General features: G+C 39.1%; 1 protein-coding gene and 1 pseudogene across 3 annotated transcripts in view; one reads left to right on the top strand and one right to left on the bottom strand.

Moving 5' to 3' along the window:
- Smg1 (SMG1 nonsense mediated mRNA decay associated PI3K related kinase) overlaps positions 1 to 21145 on the bottom strand; it is a 108920-nt gene that overhangs the window by 72158 nt on the left and 15617 nt on the right. Inside the window, exons 2-7 of one of the 3 annotated variants that reach the window (XM_021646954.2) lie at positions 10618 to 10675; positions 6283 to 6446; positions 5610 to 5765; positions 2676 to 2812; positions 1471 to 1529; positions 437 to 650 (exon numbers count right to left, since the gene is read on the bottom strand). In XM_021646954.2, coding sequence (XP_021502629.1) covers positions 437 to 650; positions 1471 to 1529; positions 2676 to 2812; positions 5610 to 5765; positions 6283 to 6446; positions 10618 to 10631 — 744 coding nt within the window. In that variant the 5' untranslated portion in view covers positions 10632 to 10675. The remainder of the gene's footprint in view (positions 1 to 436; positions 651 to 1470; positions 1530 to 2675; positions 2813 to 5609; positions 5766 to 6282; positions 6447 to 10617; positions 10676 to 21145) is intronic. The other 2 variants (XM_021646953.2, XM_060366969.1) reach the window with 2 other exon arrangements.
- LOC110554340 (large ribosomal subunit protein uL10-like) lies at positions 13629 to 14573 on the top strand (annotated as a pseudogene).

Here is a 21145-nt window from a genome sequence, read left to right as displayed (position 1 = left end):
ATCCAGATATTCAGAAGTAGAACTAAGCAGAAGCTGGTATTCACTCATAAATTAGTGTTTGCATTATTTGGATTAATAATTTTTATCATTATCAAACATAAACTTAGGGAAGTAAGAAGGGGAGAAGAGAACAAAAATATTTAGAAATTAACTGTGATTGTTAGCTTTTGTCTCTCTCAATAGCTGTGAGGGCCCCTGTGAGCCAAATCTCTCAGTGAAGTTCCACCTTTGAAAATTGCAAGTCAATTTCAAGTATTGAACAACTTCAAAGGGTAGCTTCTAAAAAAATAAAAAGATAAAAATGCTTAAAATTACTTTATACCCAGCTTTAATCAAACTCAAAAGATACATCATCTGCATGGTCATGTGCTCAATATTAGGCAGCTAAGCCCTGTCCTCCACCTTACTCTACTCTCTTATGGTCCCTGGCTCTTACCTGCATCACCGAGGAAAAGGCTTTCTTCTCCCCAACTGTCTCCAGAGCTCTGTAGGTAGCACACAGGTAGAGGAGCTTCACTTCATCTTTCGCAGATGAGCTAAATTTGCTAAAAATCCACTTGAAGATCTTCTCAGCCTCGTAGCTCAAAGAAGCACAGAGGAGGCCAAGACAGCAAGCTCCCTCTTGCCTCAACTCCTGAAGCAACTTGCTACTGTGTTTATTTTAATGCAAACCAAACAAAACACAAAGGCATTAGTCTTCAAGGATGAAAGTATGAAACATCTTACAAAAGAATGTCTCCCGTGTATTAAAAAATTCCTAAATGACTTTCCAAAGCTCAAACTAAATAAAAAGATGGAATTTTACCCATTCTGTATCCTCTGTATTCTACAGTGTTCAAAAGTACCTTTACCAGACATTAGATTTCTTATACAAAATCATTTACGAAGAAACATTAAACCTGCTCAAATGCAGGCTTCAAGTTCCAGTTCTAAATGATTCACAAAAAGAGGCAGTAGGAAATTATTAGAAAATGCACTGCATTTCTTTGTAATACACTGTAAGAAAGAACTCCAAAGTAGGAAATATTTACTAGCTAAATCACACAAACTTAAAGCAAGAACAAAGTATAACATTAAGTAACTATGTAAAACAAAACAACAGTGACCTACTAACTCGAGTGTATTTCAATACTGGAATTCGGTGATATCTTTGCACACCTTGTGAAAAGCCTAGAGATGATTTGAAGAATGAAGTTCCCCTTTCCCTCTGTTCTCTAAGCATTTCTAAAACTCTCTGGAACAGTAACTTGCATTTATGAAAAAGTACCAACTCATGTCTTTCCACAAGCCAATGCTTAGGAAAGAAGGTTCTCTTTCAAGAAGATTCCATTTGTATTCAACTATAATTAACAAATAAATAACAGGTTTATGAAGACTCAGTGATGTGGTCCAGAGTACATCATGCTTGTTGTAATAGTTTCTACAATTACCTTCAAAGTCACCTAAATGTGACCATTATTAGTTACTTACCTTTCATTAAGCACATCGTGCACAGCAGCTAAGATATTATCCAACTGTTTAACTAGTACCTTAAAAACAAAAAAAAAAAAATAATAATCACAGAAACTTCAGATTCCTACTTAAAAACAGCATTGTACACTTTCTTTAACTTATCAATCAATTTAGATTATTATTACACAGTATCTCAGTTTACTTGTTATTGCCAGTTCTCAACCACATGAGGATGGCATGAAAGAAATTGGCTCACAGGAAGTTGTAATCACTACTGAACTATATTCAAGCTCATTTTAATTGAAAAACTGTGAGTATTTACAAGAAATGAAAAGGGAATTCATAGAGGTAATAAAGGAATACAGTGACAGACCAATGACAGAGTCTGGAGGAAACAGCATGAGCTTTACTATATGTATTTCTACGTGCTCTATACTCACACTTCTCATAATAAAATCTGAGGAAGAAGAGCTTGCTTTCTGCTTATCATTCTTAGTAATTTTTTCCTGTAATCAAGCTCTCAACATCAGGAAAATTACTTAAGAGTACAGAAGTATTCTCTAACTGCTTCTGAAGATTGTCTTTCAAGGGCTTTTCCCATTTCTTTCCATTATTATTTTAAAGTGTGTGTGTGTGTGTGTGTGTGTGTGTGTGTGTGTGTCTGTACTCATGCAGAGTGCTCTTGGAGGCCAAAGATGTCCAATCATCTGGAGCTAGAGTTACAGGCAACTGTGAGCTGCTCAACATGAAAGCTAGGAACCAAACTCAAGACCTCTGTAAGAGCAATAGATACCCTTAATCTGAGGGGCACCTTACAGGCCCAGCTTTTCCATTCTTTAGGCCCACTGACTAGACTAGACTTACATACATAAAACATATACCCCATACTTCCACTTTATGTATGAAGAAAAGTAGATATATTGTACTGTTAAAGAAAACTTCTACAAACAGCAGGATTATCCACAAGTATCCACAAAAGTATGTTAAAAAATATGTACTTTATGAAAGAAAATACCAAAGTGACTTCAACAATAGTCATGATAAGTAAATGACTCATTAGGGGCATATAATTCCAGGGATCCCTAACAAGCCAAGTACAAAGTAAGAAAATACCTTTTTTCCTAGAAGCAAACCATTCCCTGCTGAAACCTCCCAACACAGAACCATGTTGTATACTATGGGAACGCTGAGGACCCTCAGCAACTTTGAGCATGGTTACTTACCAGTTTATTTTCTGGCTGCTGAATAAACTCCTTCAGCTGCTTTACAGTAGCCAGTCTTCGGTCTCTGTCATCTTCCCGGGTGATCCTCCGAAGAAGATTCGACAGTCGAGACTCATCCGAGTACGACATTGATCGCTCTGTGAATAAAAACATTTTGTAGCCACCTAGTACACTAAAATCATTAAGTATATAGTTCAGGTATTCTAAAGTATATCAAAACTCACAGTGTACTAGTGTCTCTTTTGTTCAGTTCTTTTTCTAGCTACAGAAGAATACCTGGTCACATTCCACAGACCCCCAAAAACTCTTATCAAAGATAACATGAGTGAAAAATCCACAGCCAACTGAGCATTTAATTCTAAAAAAGAGAAAAAAAGAAGGAAGAAGGAAGGAAGGAAGAAGGGAGACAGAGAGAGAAAGAAAAGAAAGGAAAGGAAAGGAAAGGAAAGGAAAGGAAAGGAAAGGAAGGAAGGAAGGAAGGAAGGAAGGAAGGAAGGAAGGAAGGAAGGAAGGAAGAAAGAAAGAAAGAAAGAAAGAAAGAAAGAAAGAAAGAAAGAAAGAAAGAAAGAAAGAAAGAAAGGAAAGCTTAGAAAGCTTAGAACCAACTCTTTTCAGTTCCATTCCAAGCTATTTTCAAGATTCATATATAAAAGAGACGTGGTGGCAAGCAACTGAAGACCCAGCTACTCCTAACTATTCTGGGTCTATTTTTGTTTGGTTGGTTTGGTTTTTGTTGTTGTTTTGGTTTGTTTTTTTGTTTGTTTGTTTGTTTTTGAGACAGGGTTTCTCTGAGTAGCCAGGCTGGCCTCGAACTCTCACACAGAGAGTTTTCTGCCTCCCCAAGTGCTGGGATTACAGGTGTGTGCCACCACGCAAGTTTTAAGAGTAAAGAAAAACACGATGTCACCTCAAGAAAAACAAGAACCAAAAAAGAAAACAGGAATAGGCGATGACTACAAGGCAGGGATGATGCCTCTATAGACAGAAATGGCCATGTTTCCATTTCTCATCAAGAGCGGCCCCTGAGGAAAACCTCTTGTTGACATTATCATTTCTCTAGCAGAGTATGGGCACACTACAAGAACAATTCATATCTAATTACCACTTGCAGTGTGAACATCAAGGCATGACTATGAAAGCAGCCCCAGAACTTGTCTTTTATTTTCTAGTTCCAGGAAAACACACACACACACACACACACACACACACACACGCAGTGCTGGGCACTGACATTCTAAAAATGAGGGCTGTAATTATTTTTATTTCATGTATAGAAGAATTTGGCCTACATGCACTTACACTACAGGTAATTTTGTACTCTGTGCATCCCTAGCACACACCAAAGTCCAAAGTGGGTGCCAGATCCTCTCAAACTGGAGTTATAGGTAGTTGTGAGGCACCAAGTGGGTGTCTGAAATAGAACATGGGTCTTCTGCAGAAATTAACAAGTTATCTTAACCACTGAGCCATCTCTCCAGGCCCCAGAACTAGGACTCTAAACAAAGGTATTTTAGCTAGCCATTGTGTATGTCAACAACAAACCACACCTAACAGTGAGTTTTTATTCTGAAGAAGCCTCAAAATGAGCATTTTAAGAAACAAGCGTGTCTAGAGGAAGAAACAGGGTTTTTAAACGAACCCCTAAATCAGTGAGAATGTAGAGTGAAAATATTATGTCACCTGTGCTCTAATTCAACCATTAACAAATCACAACCCTGAGTCTAAGAAAACAGAACTAGACAAAATAAATGTTAAAAGTTACCTCCTGCCTTCTGTAACTTTTAAGTCTTCAAATTCAAACACTATGAGGCAGTAGAAAAGCCTTTAACTTAGCCATTTAACCTCTGAAAGTTTATCCAAAAGACAACAGTTTATTCCCATGCATGTGTACGTGTGAGTGTGTTTTAGTCCTTTTATTATGTGTAATTTGCCTCCATGTATACACATGCACTATGTAAGTTCTTGATGCCCACAGAGGTCAAAAGAAGGCATCAGCTCTGCTGGAGGTGGTGTTATGGATGGCCGTGAACCACCTTGTGCGTGTTAGGAATCAAACCCAGTTATAAAAGAGCAAAAAGTGTTCCTAACCACTGCACCATCTCTTTAGGCCAAGAAAATCAGTTGTTTTTCAAAGGTGGTATGTTTATAACCACACAAAATGTTCACCAAGATACACATCCAACAAATTACACTATTCAAAAATCAATTGTATAAAACAAACCGTTTATATCAAAACCTCAACTTTAGAAGATTTACCAAAATGTTACCTGCCTTTAATGAAAGAAATATACTTTATGTTAAGGGTTTTTTGTTTGTTTTGAGACAGGGTCTCTCTATTATATAACTATGGCTGTCCAAAAATTCACTATGCAAACCAGGCTGGCTTTGAACTCACAAAGATGCACCTGCCTTTGCCTCCCAAGTGCTGGAATTAAAGGGATGTACCACTATGCTTGGCTGTTAGATACATTATTTTTAATACTCTGAATGATGAAAGCACTTTATTTACAGTGGAAAATCTGCAATAGATGACAAGGTATAGGCACTTTTAACTTTTAAAAAGGGTCCGCTCTGTATATAGGACTTACCATATCCACCGCCCATTCAGAAACCCTTTAAGATCTCACCCAGAATCTGGGTGCGAAGGTGCACATCTTCAATACCAGCAACTGGGAGGCAGAGGCAGGTGGATCTCTTCGTGTTCAAGGCCAGCCTGGTCTACAAAATGAGTTCTAGGATAGTCAGGGACAAAGAAAAACCCTATCTCGACAAACAAAACAAAAAGAGGTCTTACCCAGATTTGTAATTCTTTCTTATAAGCTAGCAGTTCACAGAAAAATAGTGGAAATGGCTGCCATCATGATTTGCAACTCAAGACAGTACTCATCTGCTCATGGTCATGAGAATGTGTCAATCTCAATTTCCAAGTCTTACCCTGTGATTTCCTCATGTCTTTGGTGGCTAACGCACGACTGCCATGCTGAACACTTGTAAACTCAGGGCTGGTCACATTGTTAACCCTCAGCTCTTGCCCCAACGACTTCCGACCATAAGTATTTTCCCCAGATCCTCCATTGACACTGTAGCCACCTGAAAATAGCAATGTTTACATTATCTTAACAAGGCCCTTGTTTCATTCCCTCAACTAACAGTTCAGGATCTAACCTTTTTATAGCCTAACCCCCTCATCTCCCCAGTGCTACCTGACTCCAAACCATTTTGATTCCTTCCTTGGAAGGTAACTAGAGAAATAAGTTAAATTCAGACAGAGTTTACACTCTGCTTAATACATTTTGGATGTATTAGGAGTATTAAGATTATTAAGAGTAGACTGAAGGAACCTCAGATGTTACAACTTTATAAGTGAATAACAAATCTATAAACTATATGCATTTTTTTTTTAAATCTTTAAATGGGCAAATTTTTGAAGTTTGCGAAAATAATACTGTATCTGGTACTTATCTTCTCAATACATTAGATGAACAGAAGGAAGGAAGGAGGGAAGGAGAGATGAGGAGACAGAGAGACAGATATCTGCCATGAGGGTTAAGAAAAGAGAAGCAGGTCTAAAATAAAAGCATGCTCCAGCAGTACAAAATCTATATACCCTTTTCGTCATTCTGTATGTCAGCATGGCCTCTGGTATCATCGTGCCTTTGCCGAGACACCACAGCTGAATTTGAAGGTTGCAGTCCATAAGAGGAAGAAACACCCCTATCTCTAGATGAGGAGTATTTTAAAGTATCTGGGTCGGCTGATGCACTATCAGTTCTGAAAAGAAAAAGAAAAAGGAAAAAAAAACATTAGTATTAGAGCTTTAAAGCAAGCACTTCAATAGCCAAAGGTACAAGGCATCTCTTTCCTCTAACCTTTATGTTCAGCCATAGCCACAACTCTTATCTAAGCACTCCACTGTCTAGTAAGTCTTTCAGCTGGAAAGATACTGTCAACAAATGAGCTGCCTGCTGCTGATGTTCTCCTACTGAAGAGCCGCCTGGATTATAATAAGAGCTGCCTGGATTATAATAACCAACACATGTTAATTTGTTCACTTACTTTACTTTTTTTTTTTTTTTTTAAGAAAAGGGAGTATGTGTGAAGATGACAGTGCACATGTATGCATATGGAGACTAACAGGTTGAGGTCAAGCTCTGATGTCACTCCTCAGAAGCTGTTCCCTTTACTTCCCTGGGAGTTTCTTTGCTGGGACCTGAGATACATCAATCAATCAAACTGGCTAGGCTAGGGAGTTGCAGGAATCTGTTTCTCTCTGCTTCCCCTGAGTTGTGGTTACAAACACTGCTACCACACCCAGCTTTTTATGTGGGTGCTTGGGATCCAACTCAGGTCCTGTTTATGCAACAATCCTTTTATGAACAGAGCCACCTCCCCAGCCCCAAGACTTTACTATCTTGTGTGTTACAGTCACCTGTCCCAAGAAAATTAAACAACTGATCACTCTGGGTTCACTCCTCTGATGCAATTCTAGAAAGTAATTCTTCCTACACTCTCCTTCCAGAAAAGCTTCAGTGGCCAGACTTCCTGATTATAAATGAAAAATACTGTCAGCATATCAAAGAGACTATGCGTTCCCAAATTCCTTGTAAAGTTAGTGCCTTGTGGCAATGTCTACTAAACTCTCAACTGAATCTTCAATTATCTTGCAGGAAAATATACAGCAGTATTTGAAAGGCAAGTAGACTATAAGGACACTTTGACTAAGAAAGATTGTATTTGTGCTTGGCTGTATTTTAGTGCCTTCACTAAAAAGAATGCTAATTAAACTTATTTAAAAGGCAAGGAATAAAGTTAAAAATTTTATTACATTTAATTATTTATTGTGAGCATAACTCTTGGTGGTGGGTATATAAATGGCAAACATATGAAGGTTAAAAATGACAACCTGTGGCAGTCAATTCTTTCCTCCCACCATGGGGATCCCAAAGTCTGAACTGAGGTCCTTGGGCCCGACAGTAAGAGCAAGTACACACTGGGTCATCTCACCCATACAGCAAACAAAATGTTAAGAGAAGGCAAGGGTCAGAATGCAAGCACTGTCAGAATATTATCTGGCACTTGGACAATAACAAATGATGAAACCCAAGACAAAACTCAGCATCATGGGTTGGAGAGATGGCTCAGTGGTTAAGAGCACTGTGTCTGCTCTTCCAAAGGACCAGGGTTTAATTCCTAGCACCCACATGGCAGCTCACAACTGTTTGTAATGCTGTTTCCAAAGGATCTGACAAACTTCACACTAATGCACATAAAATAAATTTAAATATTTTTTTTTAAAAAACTGCATCATTATCCACCTATCAGCTCCTATACCTCAATTTCCTTATCAGTGAAATAAAGAACCAAGGCAAGCTACACGATTTTCATGAGTCTTATTATTCTAGGTATCAATCATAAACTGTCAAGATGGAAGAAAATCAAATACTCTATTTCAGCTTATGAAAAATACAAATAAGTGATGCTTTTCTTGATCTTCCTGAGAAAAAAAGAAATTCATTTAAAAATAATAATAGTAGTAGCAGTAATTTCTCTATTGATTACAAATGTCTTCTGGACAATTCTCAGCTACTCAGAGGCTGATAAAGTAAAATCACAAATTCAGTGCCAACCCTGGGCGCTTCACCCTGGCACAATCTGATGATTGGGGTGGTAGTGGCATGTGGCTTTAATCCCACCACTCAGGAGGCAGGAGGATCTCTGGGTTTGAGGCCAACCTTGTCTACAGAGCAAGTTCCAGCACAGCCAGGGCCACACAGAAGGAAAAAAAAAAATCTGTGCAAAAAAATAAAAAAAAATAAAATAAAAAAAAAACAAAAGAAAGAAAAAGAAAAGAAAAAAATATATATTAGATGAGAGATGGCTCAGTGCTTAAGAGCACTGGCTACTCTTTCAGAGGACTGAGATTCAATTGCCAGCACTCACATGTCAACTCACAACTGTCTGCAACTCCACTTCCAGAGTATCTGGCATCCTGACACAGACATATGTGCTGGGTAAAACATTAATGCACATATAATAAAAATAGATAAATATCTTTTAATCTTATAATAGGGAGTAAAGGGCAGTTTAGAGTTCCTTGCCTACTACAAACAAGGGGAGGTTCTAGGTTTTAGTATTCAGTACCATAGAACAAACAAAACAAAAACCTGAATTCATGATCATTTTGGAAAAGCTTAGGGCACTGACAAAAACAGAATAAGCTTGTGCTCCTCACTTACATGAGAAAAGACAGCAGGATTTCACATACATGCTCTTGCCCCCACCGGCTGGAAACCCTGGTCTGTACTTACTGCAATTCCTGCTGACACAGAACTCAGAACAGGTCCAATTAAACTAACTAACCAGAAAATCTGAGTCAATGTCAACCTAGCAAGCTAAAGATGGACTATCTTCAAGTATGCAGTTTGTGCACATACAAACAAAGCTAATTCTTCTAATGCAAAAAAAATAAAATCCATGAAATTCTGGGGGAAGAAAAACAATGTATACAGCATAAAAATTTATTAAACAAATGAAAAAAATACCTCAAGAACAACATATTAAATGTACAACTATAATCAATACACTATTACTTTCTCAAAAAGGGCTAATGAAAAAAGGAAAAACTTATGGGCTTCCTGGCAGAGCTGGGGGGAGGGGAGGGTGTGAGAGTGAGTTTTCTCCTAAGTGAACCTGGAAAAAAAAATAATGTCATAAATGCACAAATTAAATAAGCACATAACTAATTCTAATCTGTAAAACTCATCTACCAATATTTACACATGCTGGCATTTCCTATTCTCATTATGCTCACATGTTACCCATACTAATCTAAATGTAGCACTTTGTGGTGAAAAAGCAGCACCATGAGACTGCAGGTTGTACAGTTTAAAACTTCTGGGCTAAGCCCTAGTGTTATCAGGACACAAAGTCTCTTGGTTTCAGGACCTTTGTTTTCTCCTGTTAAAATGCAGATCAATACCTACCTATCTAACATACAAGGCTGTTATGAGGCTCACATTCAGAATTCTTAACTAATACATAGCTTGCAGGGCACATTCAGTGTTATTATGGATGTAATTCAAAATAAACATCAGTTTTCCAAGCTAAAAGCAGTTCATCAGCATGTAAGTGCAATAAAAATTTCTTAAACAAACTGTAAAGCAGCTTGTTCTTCAATAAAGAAATTAAGCAGTTTATTGCTACCACAAGTTTCTAACTATGTTCATCTGATTTCACATTATGCTTACAAAGCCAAGAGTGATTTCCCAATTCATTAGAAACAAAGGTTTTTAACTCCCAAGAGCTATGAACACTGAGGTTTTTTCATCATAAAATTAAGTTTTACATAAATTTAACAATACTACAACACTAGGCCAGAATCACTCTATCAGAACAGCCCCAAATGTCCTCCTGGTCAGGCTCTTCTAATGCAAACTCTATTTCCAGCTAGCATATATTTTGAAGCAAAATGCAAAAAACAGCTGAGCATTTTATATGAAACAGCTACTTTTATACTATCTAAACTGCTTATGTCTCGGAAACTATCTATGTTAGTCTGTTAGCACAAACAAGACAAGACACCCCAGTCCAAAAAATAAAGAACTGTTAAGAAAAGAAATAAGCACTTAAGATTTAGCAAAGCACAAAACAGAAAATAGAGATTTCACTTCCAGAAGACAGAAATCAGTGTTAAGCAAGCTAGTTAGAAGGGCTGAAAAAGCTCTCTAACAGAATTAGTGTTTCAAATTAATAGAAAAAGAAAATATATCTGTTAGACTAAGAATACTAGCAAGGATCCAAAAATATTTCCACAGTCCCTTTAATATTCTAAAAATATGGAGAGGGAAAAAAAGAAGAAATGCATAAATTTCCCCAAAATGATCCAACTGAAGTTAAGCCTGATGTACATGCCACATGAGAGGTAAGTTTCTAAAGCTCATACCTCAAAAATCGCATACTGTGTAATATGGAGCCTTTGTGGTGTTTTGCATCAAGTCAATCTGTAAGACAGCAGTTACAGTATTAGTGAAGACAGCGGGTTAAAACATTTGTTCAAACATGAAGCAAATCTCACTCATGGGTTAGATGCTTTTTCATTAACTATGTCCACTGTAGGTTCAAATACTGAAGCAAAAATCCCGATGGAAAGCCACTCTGCCTTGGAGGACAAAGATTCTTTAAGTGGCAATCGAAAAAATGTGAGCCCATAAGAGAATTTAAATGTTATCTGTAACATATAGATCCCGTATGAATATAGTTACCACTCATTTACCTATATTCAAAATCCAGAAAATGTAATAAATCTAGGAGGCCATTCACTTCAGGTGACTCAAATCTTCAGCCCTCACACATCTGCCACAGATAGCGACAGTATCTCCTCGGTAAGTCTTTGGTCCAGATCCTATAAGCATTATATAGAGCAAACTACATTCCCCCAAAAAGCTGCTCCTAGAAAGCGTAAAGTCATGAAATTCCCTATGAGGAAGCATTTCCATAAAGTATCCAAAAATGACTTGATGCAAACACCATACCTAGTGGTGTCACTGGAATAAGCATCATCACTTTAAGCTATTTTTAACCTGGGCTGAAGAGAGTTCATGTTCATGGCTAGACCAAACTTGTAATAAGCATAAACCAGGAAATAAGAACAATGAGGTAGGAATATATACTCTGTAACAGTGGCACTCAAAATCAGCTGCAGGACATGCTAGGAGCTTATACTGCTTTAAAATTATCTATTTTTTTTTTAAACTTAAATTCAGTACTAACCCTATAATATCTCAGTCTTAGTTAGGGTTTCATTCCATAACCAAAAGCAACTTGGGAAAGAAAGAAGGTAATTTAGCTTACAACTCTCAAGTTATACTCTCATCACTGGAGGTATCAGGGTAAGAACCTAAGGCAGGAACCTGGAGGCAGAACTGAAGCAGAAACTATGGATGATGCTGCTTCCCATGGCTTCCTCAGCGTGCTTATAAACTCAGGACCACCTGCTCAGGGGTGACACCACTCACAATGAACTGGGTCCTTAAAGAAAATCCCCTACAGGCTTGCTCTCAGGGTACTCTTGATGCCAGTGTTTTCTCAATTGAGGTTCCCTCTTCCCAAATGACTTTAGCTAATCTTAAGTTGACCAAACACTAACCAGGACAGTCTCTTACTCACCTGGATTCAAGTATGTTTTCATAAAGGAGAAGAACAAGTCTGGAGCAATTTTCTTTTCTTAAGATTTATTTACTATATATACAGTATTCGGCCTGTATGTATGCCTACAGACCAGAAAGCAGCACCAGATCTTATTGTTGATGATCATGAGCTACCATGTGGTTGCTGGGAATTGAACTCAGAACCTTTCTTAACCATCTCTCCATCCCCCAAGAACATCATCCTTACATTAGAAATATGATCGGAAGAATGAGTCTAGGACTCATGGGATGGGGCTCTTTGATCACCTCCACCTGAGTAGAGAGCAGCCTTACCAGTCCACAGAGGAAGACAAAGAAGCCAGCCCTGATGAGACCTGATAGACTAGGGTCAGATGAAAGGGGATGCCTCCTCCCCTATCATTGTTGATTGGTGGAGGGGCATTGGAGAAGAGGGAAGTAGAATGAGATTGGGAGGGGGTGGGGAAGGAGCTACAACTGGGATACAAAGTGAATAAACTGTAATTAATAAAAATAAAATAAAAAATTTAAAAAACAACAAAACAAACAAACAAAAAGAATGAGTCTAGGACTGAAAGATTTAGGAGGCTCAGACACTTTTCCTTTTAATTTTATTTTTATTCTATGTTATGAACGTTTAGCCTGCATGTATGTATGTATGTATGTATGTATGTATGTATGTATTATGTATGTATATAGACCCCATGCATACCTGGGTTCTGCAGAAGCCAGAAGAGGGTGTAATGTCCCTGAAACTGGAGTTACACAGATGGTTATGAGGCCCCAAAAGGCTAGGAATGGAACTTGGGTCCTTGGCATGAGTAACCAGTGCTCTTCAATGCTTAGCCATCTCTACAGTCCATCAGAGACTTATTTATACAAAACTCAAAAAAAAAAAAAAAAAAAAAAAAACCTGTGTTTAAGCCGGGCAATTGTGGTGCACCCCTTTGATCCGAGCACTCAGGTGGCAGAAACAGGTAAGTCTCTTTGAGTTCAAGGCCAGCCTGGTCCATAGAGTGAGTTCCAGGACAGCCAGAGCTACATAGAGAAGCCCAATCTCAAAAAACAAGCAAGCAAATTTGTGTTCCAATTAAACAGGATGTCATTTCATTTCAAAATTATAAATGAATTTGCATCAATTTGGCCATATTAAAAATGTAGGTAAATACAATTTTCTTGGTAATTTTCCTTTAGCTATCAAATTACTAAGTTACTATAATACCAAATTTTAATTATTAATTTATAAGTCTATTACCTATTTTTAGTGTAACTCAATCTCTAGTAACTCTAGACTGATGAAAAAATGTGTAAATTTAGAGCCAACCACAGTGGCACATGCCTGCAATCCCAGCACTCAGCGAGGCAGAGGCAGGCAGATCTTTTTAAGTTCAAGGCCAGCCTGGTCTACATATCAAATCCAGGACAGCCAAAACTACACAAAGAAATACTGTCTCAAAAAACCTAAACAAAAAAACAAAAGCAAAAAACAAATGTGAACCTACAAAGATGTTTACCTTACCCAAAAGAAGCTCTAGCTTTCACCTGTGGATTCTAGCAGGTACTCTCCAGAAGGTAATCTTGGATGGCTCTTACTGTTCACCTGGGAGACTCTGAGACACACCTCAAAGTGAAACAGTATGACTACTGTAGAACCTTTGAATCACATAAAACAAACTCCAGATAGCTATGCAGGCAATTAGCTGCAGAGCCTCAATAAAAACTCACACAAGCTCACCAGGCATCCTAAGTAGAGTGACATCATCTTTAAACCCTGTGGCAATCCCTGCTTATGCTCAGGAAAGCCAGGGCGACCTGGAAGTCCAACTACTTCCTTAGATCATCCAACTTTTGGATGATTACCCAAAATGCTTCAGTGTGGAAGCAGACAATGTGGGCTCCATGCAGATGCAGCAGATCTGCATGTCCCTCCGAGGGAAGGCCGTGGTGCTGATGGGCAAGAACACCACGATGCACAAAGCCATCAGGGACCATCTGGAGAACAACCCAGCTCTGGAGAAACTGATGCCTCACATCGAGGGGAATGTGGGCTTTGTGTTCAGCTCACAGAGATTAGGGACATGCTGCTGGTCAATTGGGTGCCGGCTGCTGCTCAAGCTGGTGCCATCGCCCCATGTGAGGTCACTGTGCCAGCTCAGAACACTGGTCTGGGACCTGAGAAGACCTCATTCTTCCAGGCTTTGGGCATCACTAAAATCTCCAGAGGCACCATTGAAATTCTGAGCAATGTGCAGCTGATAAAAACTTGACAATGTGAGAGCCAGTAAGGCCATGCTGCTGAACGTCTCCCCCTTCTCCTTCAGACTGATCATCCAGCAAGGTGTTTGACAATGGCAGCATCTATAACCCCCAAGTATTTGACATCACAAAGCAGATTCTGCACACTCCCTTCCTAGAGGGTGTCCAAAATATTGTCAGTGTTTGTCTGCAAAATGGTTACCCTACTGTTGCCTCAGTGCCACACTCTATCAGCAATGGATACAAGTGCATCCTGGCTTTGTCTGTGGAAACTGACTATACCTTCCCAGTTGCTGAAAAAGTCAAGGCCTTCTTGGCTGATCCATCTGCATTTGTGGCTGCTGCCCCTGTGGCTGCAGCCACCGCTGCTACTGCTGCTGCTGCTGCTGCTGCTGCTGCTGTGACCCCAGCCAAGGCTAACTAACGCCAAGAATCAGAGGAATCAGATGAGGATATGGGATTTGGTCTCTTTGACTAATAACTTCCCAAGGCAACCAGTTCAGCTAGCTTATTTTGAAAAACACGGAAACAAAGGCTTATTTAAAAAAAACAAAAAACTCACACAAAAGCTGGAGCAAGCATCCCAGTTAAACATAGACACCAATAGGTTTCTCTATCTATCTGTGATTCTCCAAAGAAAGGACAGTTGCAAGCTCCATACCTAGCACTTTCCTAGACTCTACCCTACATGTCCCTTGCTAATGTTAATATGAACACCTCTGTAGCAATAAACTATAAGCCTGAGATATAAGGAGTATATAAAGATACAGCATCAGGAGTAAGGATAGTATTAGGAACTAGATTCCCTCTACCTGTAACAACATTTAAAAAATTTCCCCCCAGCACTCAGGGACACAAAGGCAGGCATCTCTGTGAGTTTGAGGTCAGCCTGGTCTACAAAGTGAGTCTAGGACAGCCAAGGACACACAGAGAAACCCTGTCTTGAAAAATCAAAAAGCAGTGACTACACTCTCACTCAAAAATTTACGAAATTCTTCTTTAAAAAATTGGGCGTGATGGGCACAGGCCTTTAATCCCAACACTCATGGAGGCAGAAGCTCCTAGGAGGATGTGAGTTCAAAGCCAACCTGGTCCAGGACAGCCAAGGCTACACAAGAGAAACCCTGTCTCAAAAAAAAAAAAAAAAAAAAAGAGAGAGAAGAGGAAATTGTGTTCATATTTAACAACAGAATGCTATCATTTCAGTTTAAAATTATAAATGAATTTGCATCAATTTTGCAAGATTAAAATGTAGACAAAACATTTTGGGGGTAAAGTATAATTTTAATATCATCTTTACCAAATATATAATGTGAATTCCGAGGCACTTCAAATATCCTGTTAGCTGACCTCTAATCTGATTAAACAGAAGGTACAAACAAAGGCAATCACTAGGAGAAAATTATTTTGGGTTGTAACCTTTGCTTCATGTGTGTGACTGTCTTCAGAAAAAAGACTAATGAACATCTCCCTCCCATTGTTTCACATTCCTTTGCTCTGCTGTAATCAATAACGAGACTTTCAACACTACATAGGTTTGCACTGTACATTTAAAGTAGTTAACACCATGAGGTCCTACTAACAGTAGCAAACCTAATCAAAAGTTCAAATCTGAAATGTCCCCACATGATCATGTATAAAATGCTTTGTCCCCAGAGGGTAGCCCTATTTTGGGAGCTTATAGGGCCTTTAGAACAGCAATTCTCAACCTGTAGTCACGACCCTTCTGAGTCAAATGACTCTTTCATAGACCATTGGAAAACAGATATACAACTCATAACAGTTGTATAACAAAACTAGTTGTGAAGTAGCAACAAAAATAAATATATGGTTGGAGATCACTACAACATGAAGAACTATATTATAGGGTTGTGGCATTAGGAAGGTTGAGAACCACTGCCATAGAAGGTGAGACTTCATTATGTGAAGTGGATCACTGAAGGCAGGTCCTTGGGAATGTATTATCCCTGCTTCCTTCTTGCCATACTGTCCCTCTACTTTGGTCACTATGCCTATCCTGCCATGATGGACTGAGACATTCTGAAATCATAGGCCAAAATTAATCCTTACTTTGAGCTGCTTTTGTCAAATGTTTTTATCACAGCAGCAAGTAAAGTAATATGTACAATCTCATTTCATCTTTACCACAACCCTATTCACTGCATTATATGGGAGGGGTAACTGAGGTTCCCTAACTGACCTAAAAGGTACCAGGCTTTACTCGTGACTATGAACTTTCTCCTCATTAATCTCAATTCATCTTCATACGCACATAACCTTTTCCCATCTTCACTAGACAACAAGTAAAGCTCCTCCGTAGAGTAAAGTCACCTGGACCCTAAATTTCACCTGTCTCTCAAATACCTTTCCCTTCTGTAAGCCAGACTCTCCCACCCCACCACTGTTCACTGCATCACCTGCAAGAATACATGAATAACACTCTTGTAAAAATCTATTAGGCACACGCATGGAATCCTGGTGTTTAGGAGGTGAAGGCAGGAGAATCAAGAATTGAAGGACAGCCTCCCCTACACAGCAATCTGAAGACTAGACTGGGCCACATGAGACCTTGTCTTTCAAAGCGCCATCCCAATCTAATCATCCAGATTCTTCACAGCCAACTCCCTCAAAACTCCATCTTAATCTCCACTTTACAGTTCAACGCACCTTCACCCCACCCAACTATTTCCAACAGGGAAGAGCTGCCCTTTTTCTTTCTTTCCTTTCTTTTTCCTTTAAAAAAAAAACAAAACAAAACAAAAAACAAAAAACAAACAAACAAAAAAAAAAAACAAGGTCTCTCTGCAGCCCATGCTGTCCTGGAACTTACAAATATACTTGAGTCTGCCCTTGAAATCACAGAGATCTGCCCGCCTCTGTCTCCCAAGTGCTGAAATTAAAGGCATGCACCACCATGCTTGACTTCATGTCACTCTTACAACTCAAGCCACACACACATTTTCCCATTTCTGAATGTTCTCTCTCAATGCTGTTTGGTTTTTGATTCGTTAAAGTAGCTGCAATGGCTCTGTACTTAGATCTAATCCAAACAACCTCTTTACTCACTTCCTCCTATAACCAGCTTAGACTATGACTTAACAGACTTGCCAAGCCCCCTAATCTTGCCTATGATTTTCTAACCCAAATATCCAATAATCAACTACTAACTCAGAAGTATAACACTGCCAACAAATTACTCAGACATCCCCATTCTCTTCTGATTCCAAAACCAAACCCACACACAGAATCTAATGTTTGCCAGGAAAAACAGACACGGTAACTAGCATATCTGCATTCAATCCTTTATCTCTATCTCCTCCAACTCCTCTCAACTTCTCAGGTACTTCCTCCTATAGAATCTCTTTCCAACACAACTAAATTTTCTTCCTAAACATGTATGGTTTAAAGGATATAAGAAAAAGTAAATCACAACACATATGCATGCACACTCCAAGCCCACATGAACTTCCACCACATAATCTGTTGCCTGTGGAAACCTACCCAAGATGTCTGCGCTCCCCTTGCTCATTTCTTCACTTCTACTAGCTCAACTCCCACCTGATTTCTGCTCATGCCTCTGCCCTCCAGGTTGCTAAATCCAAGATCTATTTTTAAGTTTCAAATCTATTCACCCTCTCAGGCTCTCACACGTAGAGTTTTTAAGTTTTGCCAGAGGAATGAAATGATGAAAACTCCCTCTTTTAACTATTCCATTATGGGCTGGAGAGACAGCTTAGTTATGTTAAAAGTTACTGTTTTGGCCTGGCATGGTGGCACATACCTTTAATCCCAGGACTTAGGAGGCAGAAGCAGGTGGATTTCTGTGTGTTAGAGGCCAGCCTGGTCTACAAAGGGAGTCTAGGACAGAGAGAAACCCTGTCCTGGAAAAACAAGAAAAAGAAAAACAAAAAAGTTACTGCTGTTTTACCACAGAATCAGAGTTTGGTTCCCACAACTCACATCTGACAACTCAGAATCACCTAAAACTCTAGCTCCAGGGGACCCAATACCCACTTCTGGCATCTGCAGACACCAACACACATGGAAACAAGCATACATATAAATAAAAATTTTAAATTCATACAATTCTCACGAGCAGATCTTGTACTCTCTTTAACCCTTACTGATAAAGTGTTTACTATCTGCATACTACCAACCTGCACATGTAGGTCTCACTGTAGATGTCTATTATGAGTTACAGGCCTATATATTTATCTGTTCAGAGACTGCTCAAGCTAGACACAGGGGCACACATCTGCAATCCAGCTACTAGGAAGACAGAAGCAGGAAGCTAACCTGAACTCAGAAGCTACAGCCAGTCTGAGCAATATAGTAAAACCTTAATTCAAAACAAAACAAAAAAAAAAACCTCAGTGTTCTAACACCTCAAACACAACTGTCTCCATTGTTTCCAGTATCCCCACAAAACAATGCCATCTTCAGGTGTTTCCTAATAAAAGGCACTCTATGATCTGTCAGACTGTATAACTCAACCCAATACTTCACCCCCATCTCTTTTACACAATGTGCAAAATAATTCTAAGGCACAAACTTTGTCACTCCCTCGGTGCTTATCCTGTACACATTCCTTCCCAAGTTAAATCATTTGGTATCTCAAGTTTTAAGTTTTTGGTGTCTAGACAGAATTTAGTCCCTGCCTGCCTGAACAGCATTGTCCTTATCCCTTGCTGCCTTAGCCTTTTCTCTTTATCTTCCTGGGCCTCAATCAACTTTCCTTTGGCAAATTTCAGAATCCTAAGTCTCATTAGGAGCCACCACTGTTAGTGTACCTCAGAAGTGTACCTCAGCTCTTATTGACTGTACTCTTCAAAGAGTATAAAATACTAGAATGGCAGAGGCCTATTAGGTACACTATTGCCTGGACAAGTTCATAAAATTACCTGTTGACGAAATGATGTCAATGAGGCTTTTTGTTCAACTTTGCAATTTAAACTTCTTCTCCAAAAGCTTCCAGTAAAATCAACATTTCTGGGATGAGGATTTTGTGCACTTGGCACAAAATGCATGAGAACCTGGGCTCAGTCCCCAACTGTCAAACAAAATGGAGAAGGAAGAGGAGCAACATTTTCTTGGACCTTTTACAATAAGCATTGAGAGCTAAAAATTACAAAAGAGGACTAGGAAGATGATTCATGGGTTCAGGCACTTGCAGTCAAGCCTAATGACATGAGTTCAATCCCTGACCTCAGAAGCACTCACTGAAAAGAGAAAAACAATTCCTACAAGTTGCCTCTGACCTCCACTTGCATGCCCCAAGAACACTCAAGTGCTCATATACATCTTTAGAAAGATCACTAAAGACAGTTCCAACTCTCCTAAGATTCTATATCTAGATAGGCATGGTAGCACATGACTTTAGTTCCAGTAGTCAGGAGGCAGAGACAGCTGTCTAATTTCCAGGCCAGCCAGAGCTACAGAGACTTGTCTCACAGTAAATAAATCTAGAAAAAGGCTACTCTAAATTGTTTGTATAATCTGAATTGTGTAATGGTTTAATTAAGAATGACCCCCATCAGCTCATAGAGTGGAATGCTTTGTCACCAGGGAGAGGAACTTCGTGAAAAGATTAGAAGGATTAGAAGGGGCCTTAATGGAGTGGGTGTGGCCTTGCAGAAAGAACTGTGCAGCTGGAGGTGGCCTTTGAGGTTTCAAAAGCCTACAACAGGTTCAGTTTCAATTGTTCTCTGCCTGTGGATCAGGATGTAGCTCACAACTACTTTTCCAGCATTATGCCTACCTGTGTGCCACGTGTTCCTCACCATGATAATGGACTAAACTTACTCTGAAACTGCAATCAAGCCTCCAATTAAATGCTTTCTCAGATTTGCCCTGGTCATGGTATCTTTTCATAGCAACAGAACAGTGACTAAGATGGGATGCAAAAGTGTTCTGTAATTTAAAAAAAAAAAAAAAATCCCACCATTAGCTCCTTTTCCAAACTCTCACACACTGAAGTAGTTATAAGCTGGTTTCAGTTGCTTGAGATGGTACCACTGATGGCAGGAAGCACCACCTTATACCACACACTCTTCCAGAAAGAACAAATGCAAATGTTGCTGCATGGAGAAGAAAGGGCAGAAGAAGGATGAGAAGGGTTTAGAAGATGATGGTTTAGAAGATGACCGGAACTCTATTAAATTTTGCCTTTTAGCTTAAAGATCTAACTTCATTAGGTCTAACTACAAAGATCTAACCACTCTCTGGAGTTCAGGAGGCTGTGGTAGGAAAACCAGAAGGATCACAAGATCCAGGCAGCCCAAGCTACATAGCACACCTGACTCAAGAGCAAGAAATAAAGGAAGGAGCAAAGGGAGAGACAGGGACAAACAGTCAATGAGCACTTGAAAACATTTAATATCATCAATAATTAGGAAAATGCAAATCAAAACCAGAATAAAAATTTAAACTATAATAATCAAAATTTAAAATCTGAAAATAAAAACAGAAGAGAACAGGGTTTTATGAGGATGTGGAGCCCTTTCTGCATTGCTGTGTGAATGTAAAATGCTACAGCCACTTCAGAAAAGTTTAAGCATCCTTCAAAAGGCAGAAAATTGTAATGTAGAGCAGCAAATCTCCTCAGGTATAGACCCAAAGTTGAAAATACATGCTGTAATAAAAGCATACACAAAGTTCTACCACAATATTTACATTAGTCGAGAGGTGGCCATCTTTATGTTTACTGGCAGAAGAAAGGATAGAGTCGCAGAGCCTCTACACAACAGAATATGAATCAGCAGCAAGAAGGAATGAAGCGCTCACACACCTTGGGTAAGCATGTTAAGCATCAGACTAAGTGGCATGAGTCAGACACAAAGGACACATACTGCACAATACTATTTATATGACCAGACATATTCACATGGCAGAACTGCTGGGTGAAAGTGAAAAAAAAAAAAAAAGGAATGACTGCTTAGCTGCTTAGTGGATATGGGGCTTTCCTTCTTAATTTCATGGAGAAAACTCCAAAATTAAAAGTGTTCTATGACTATAGAATATCGTGATGGCAACAAATGGTACATTTTTTAA

Source organism: Meriones unguiculatus, chromosome 14 (assembly GCF_030254825.1).
Source record: "Meriones unguiculatus strain TT.TT164.6M chromosome 14, Bangor_MerUng_6.1, whole genome shotgun sequence".
Classification (NCBI taxonomy): domain Eukaryota; kingdom Metazoa; phylum Chordata; class Mammalia; order Rodentia; family Muridae; genus Meriones; species Meriones unguiculatus.
The sequence above is the reverse complement of the archived record's forward strand: the minus strand, read 5'-3'. Positions and strand labels throughout refer to the sequence as shown.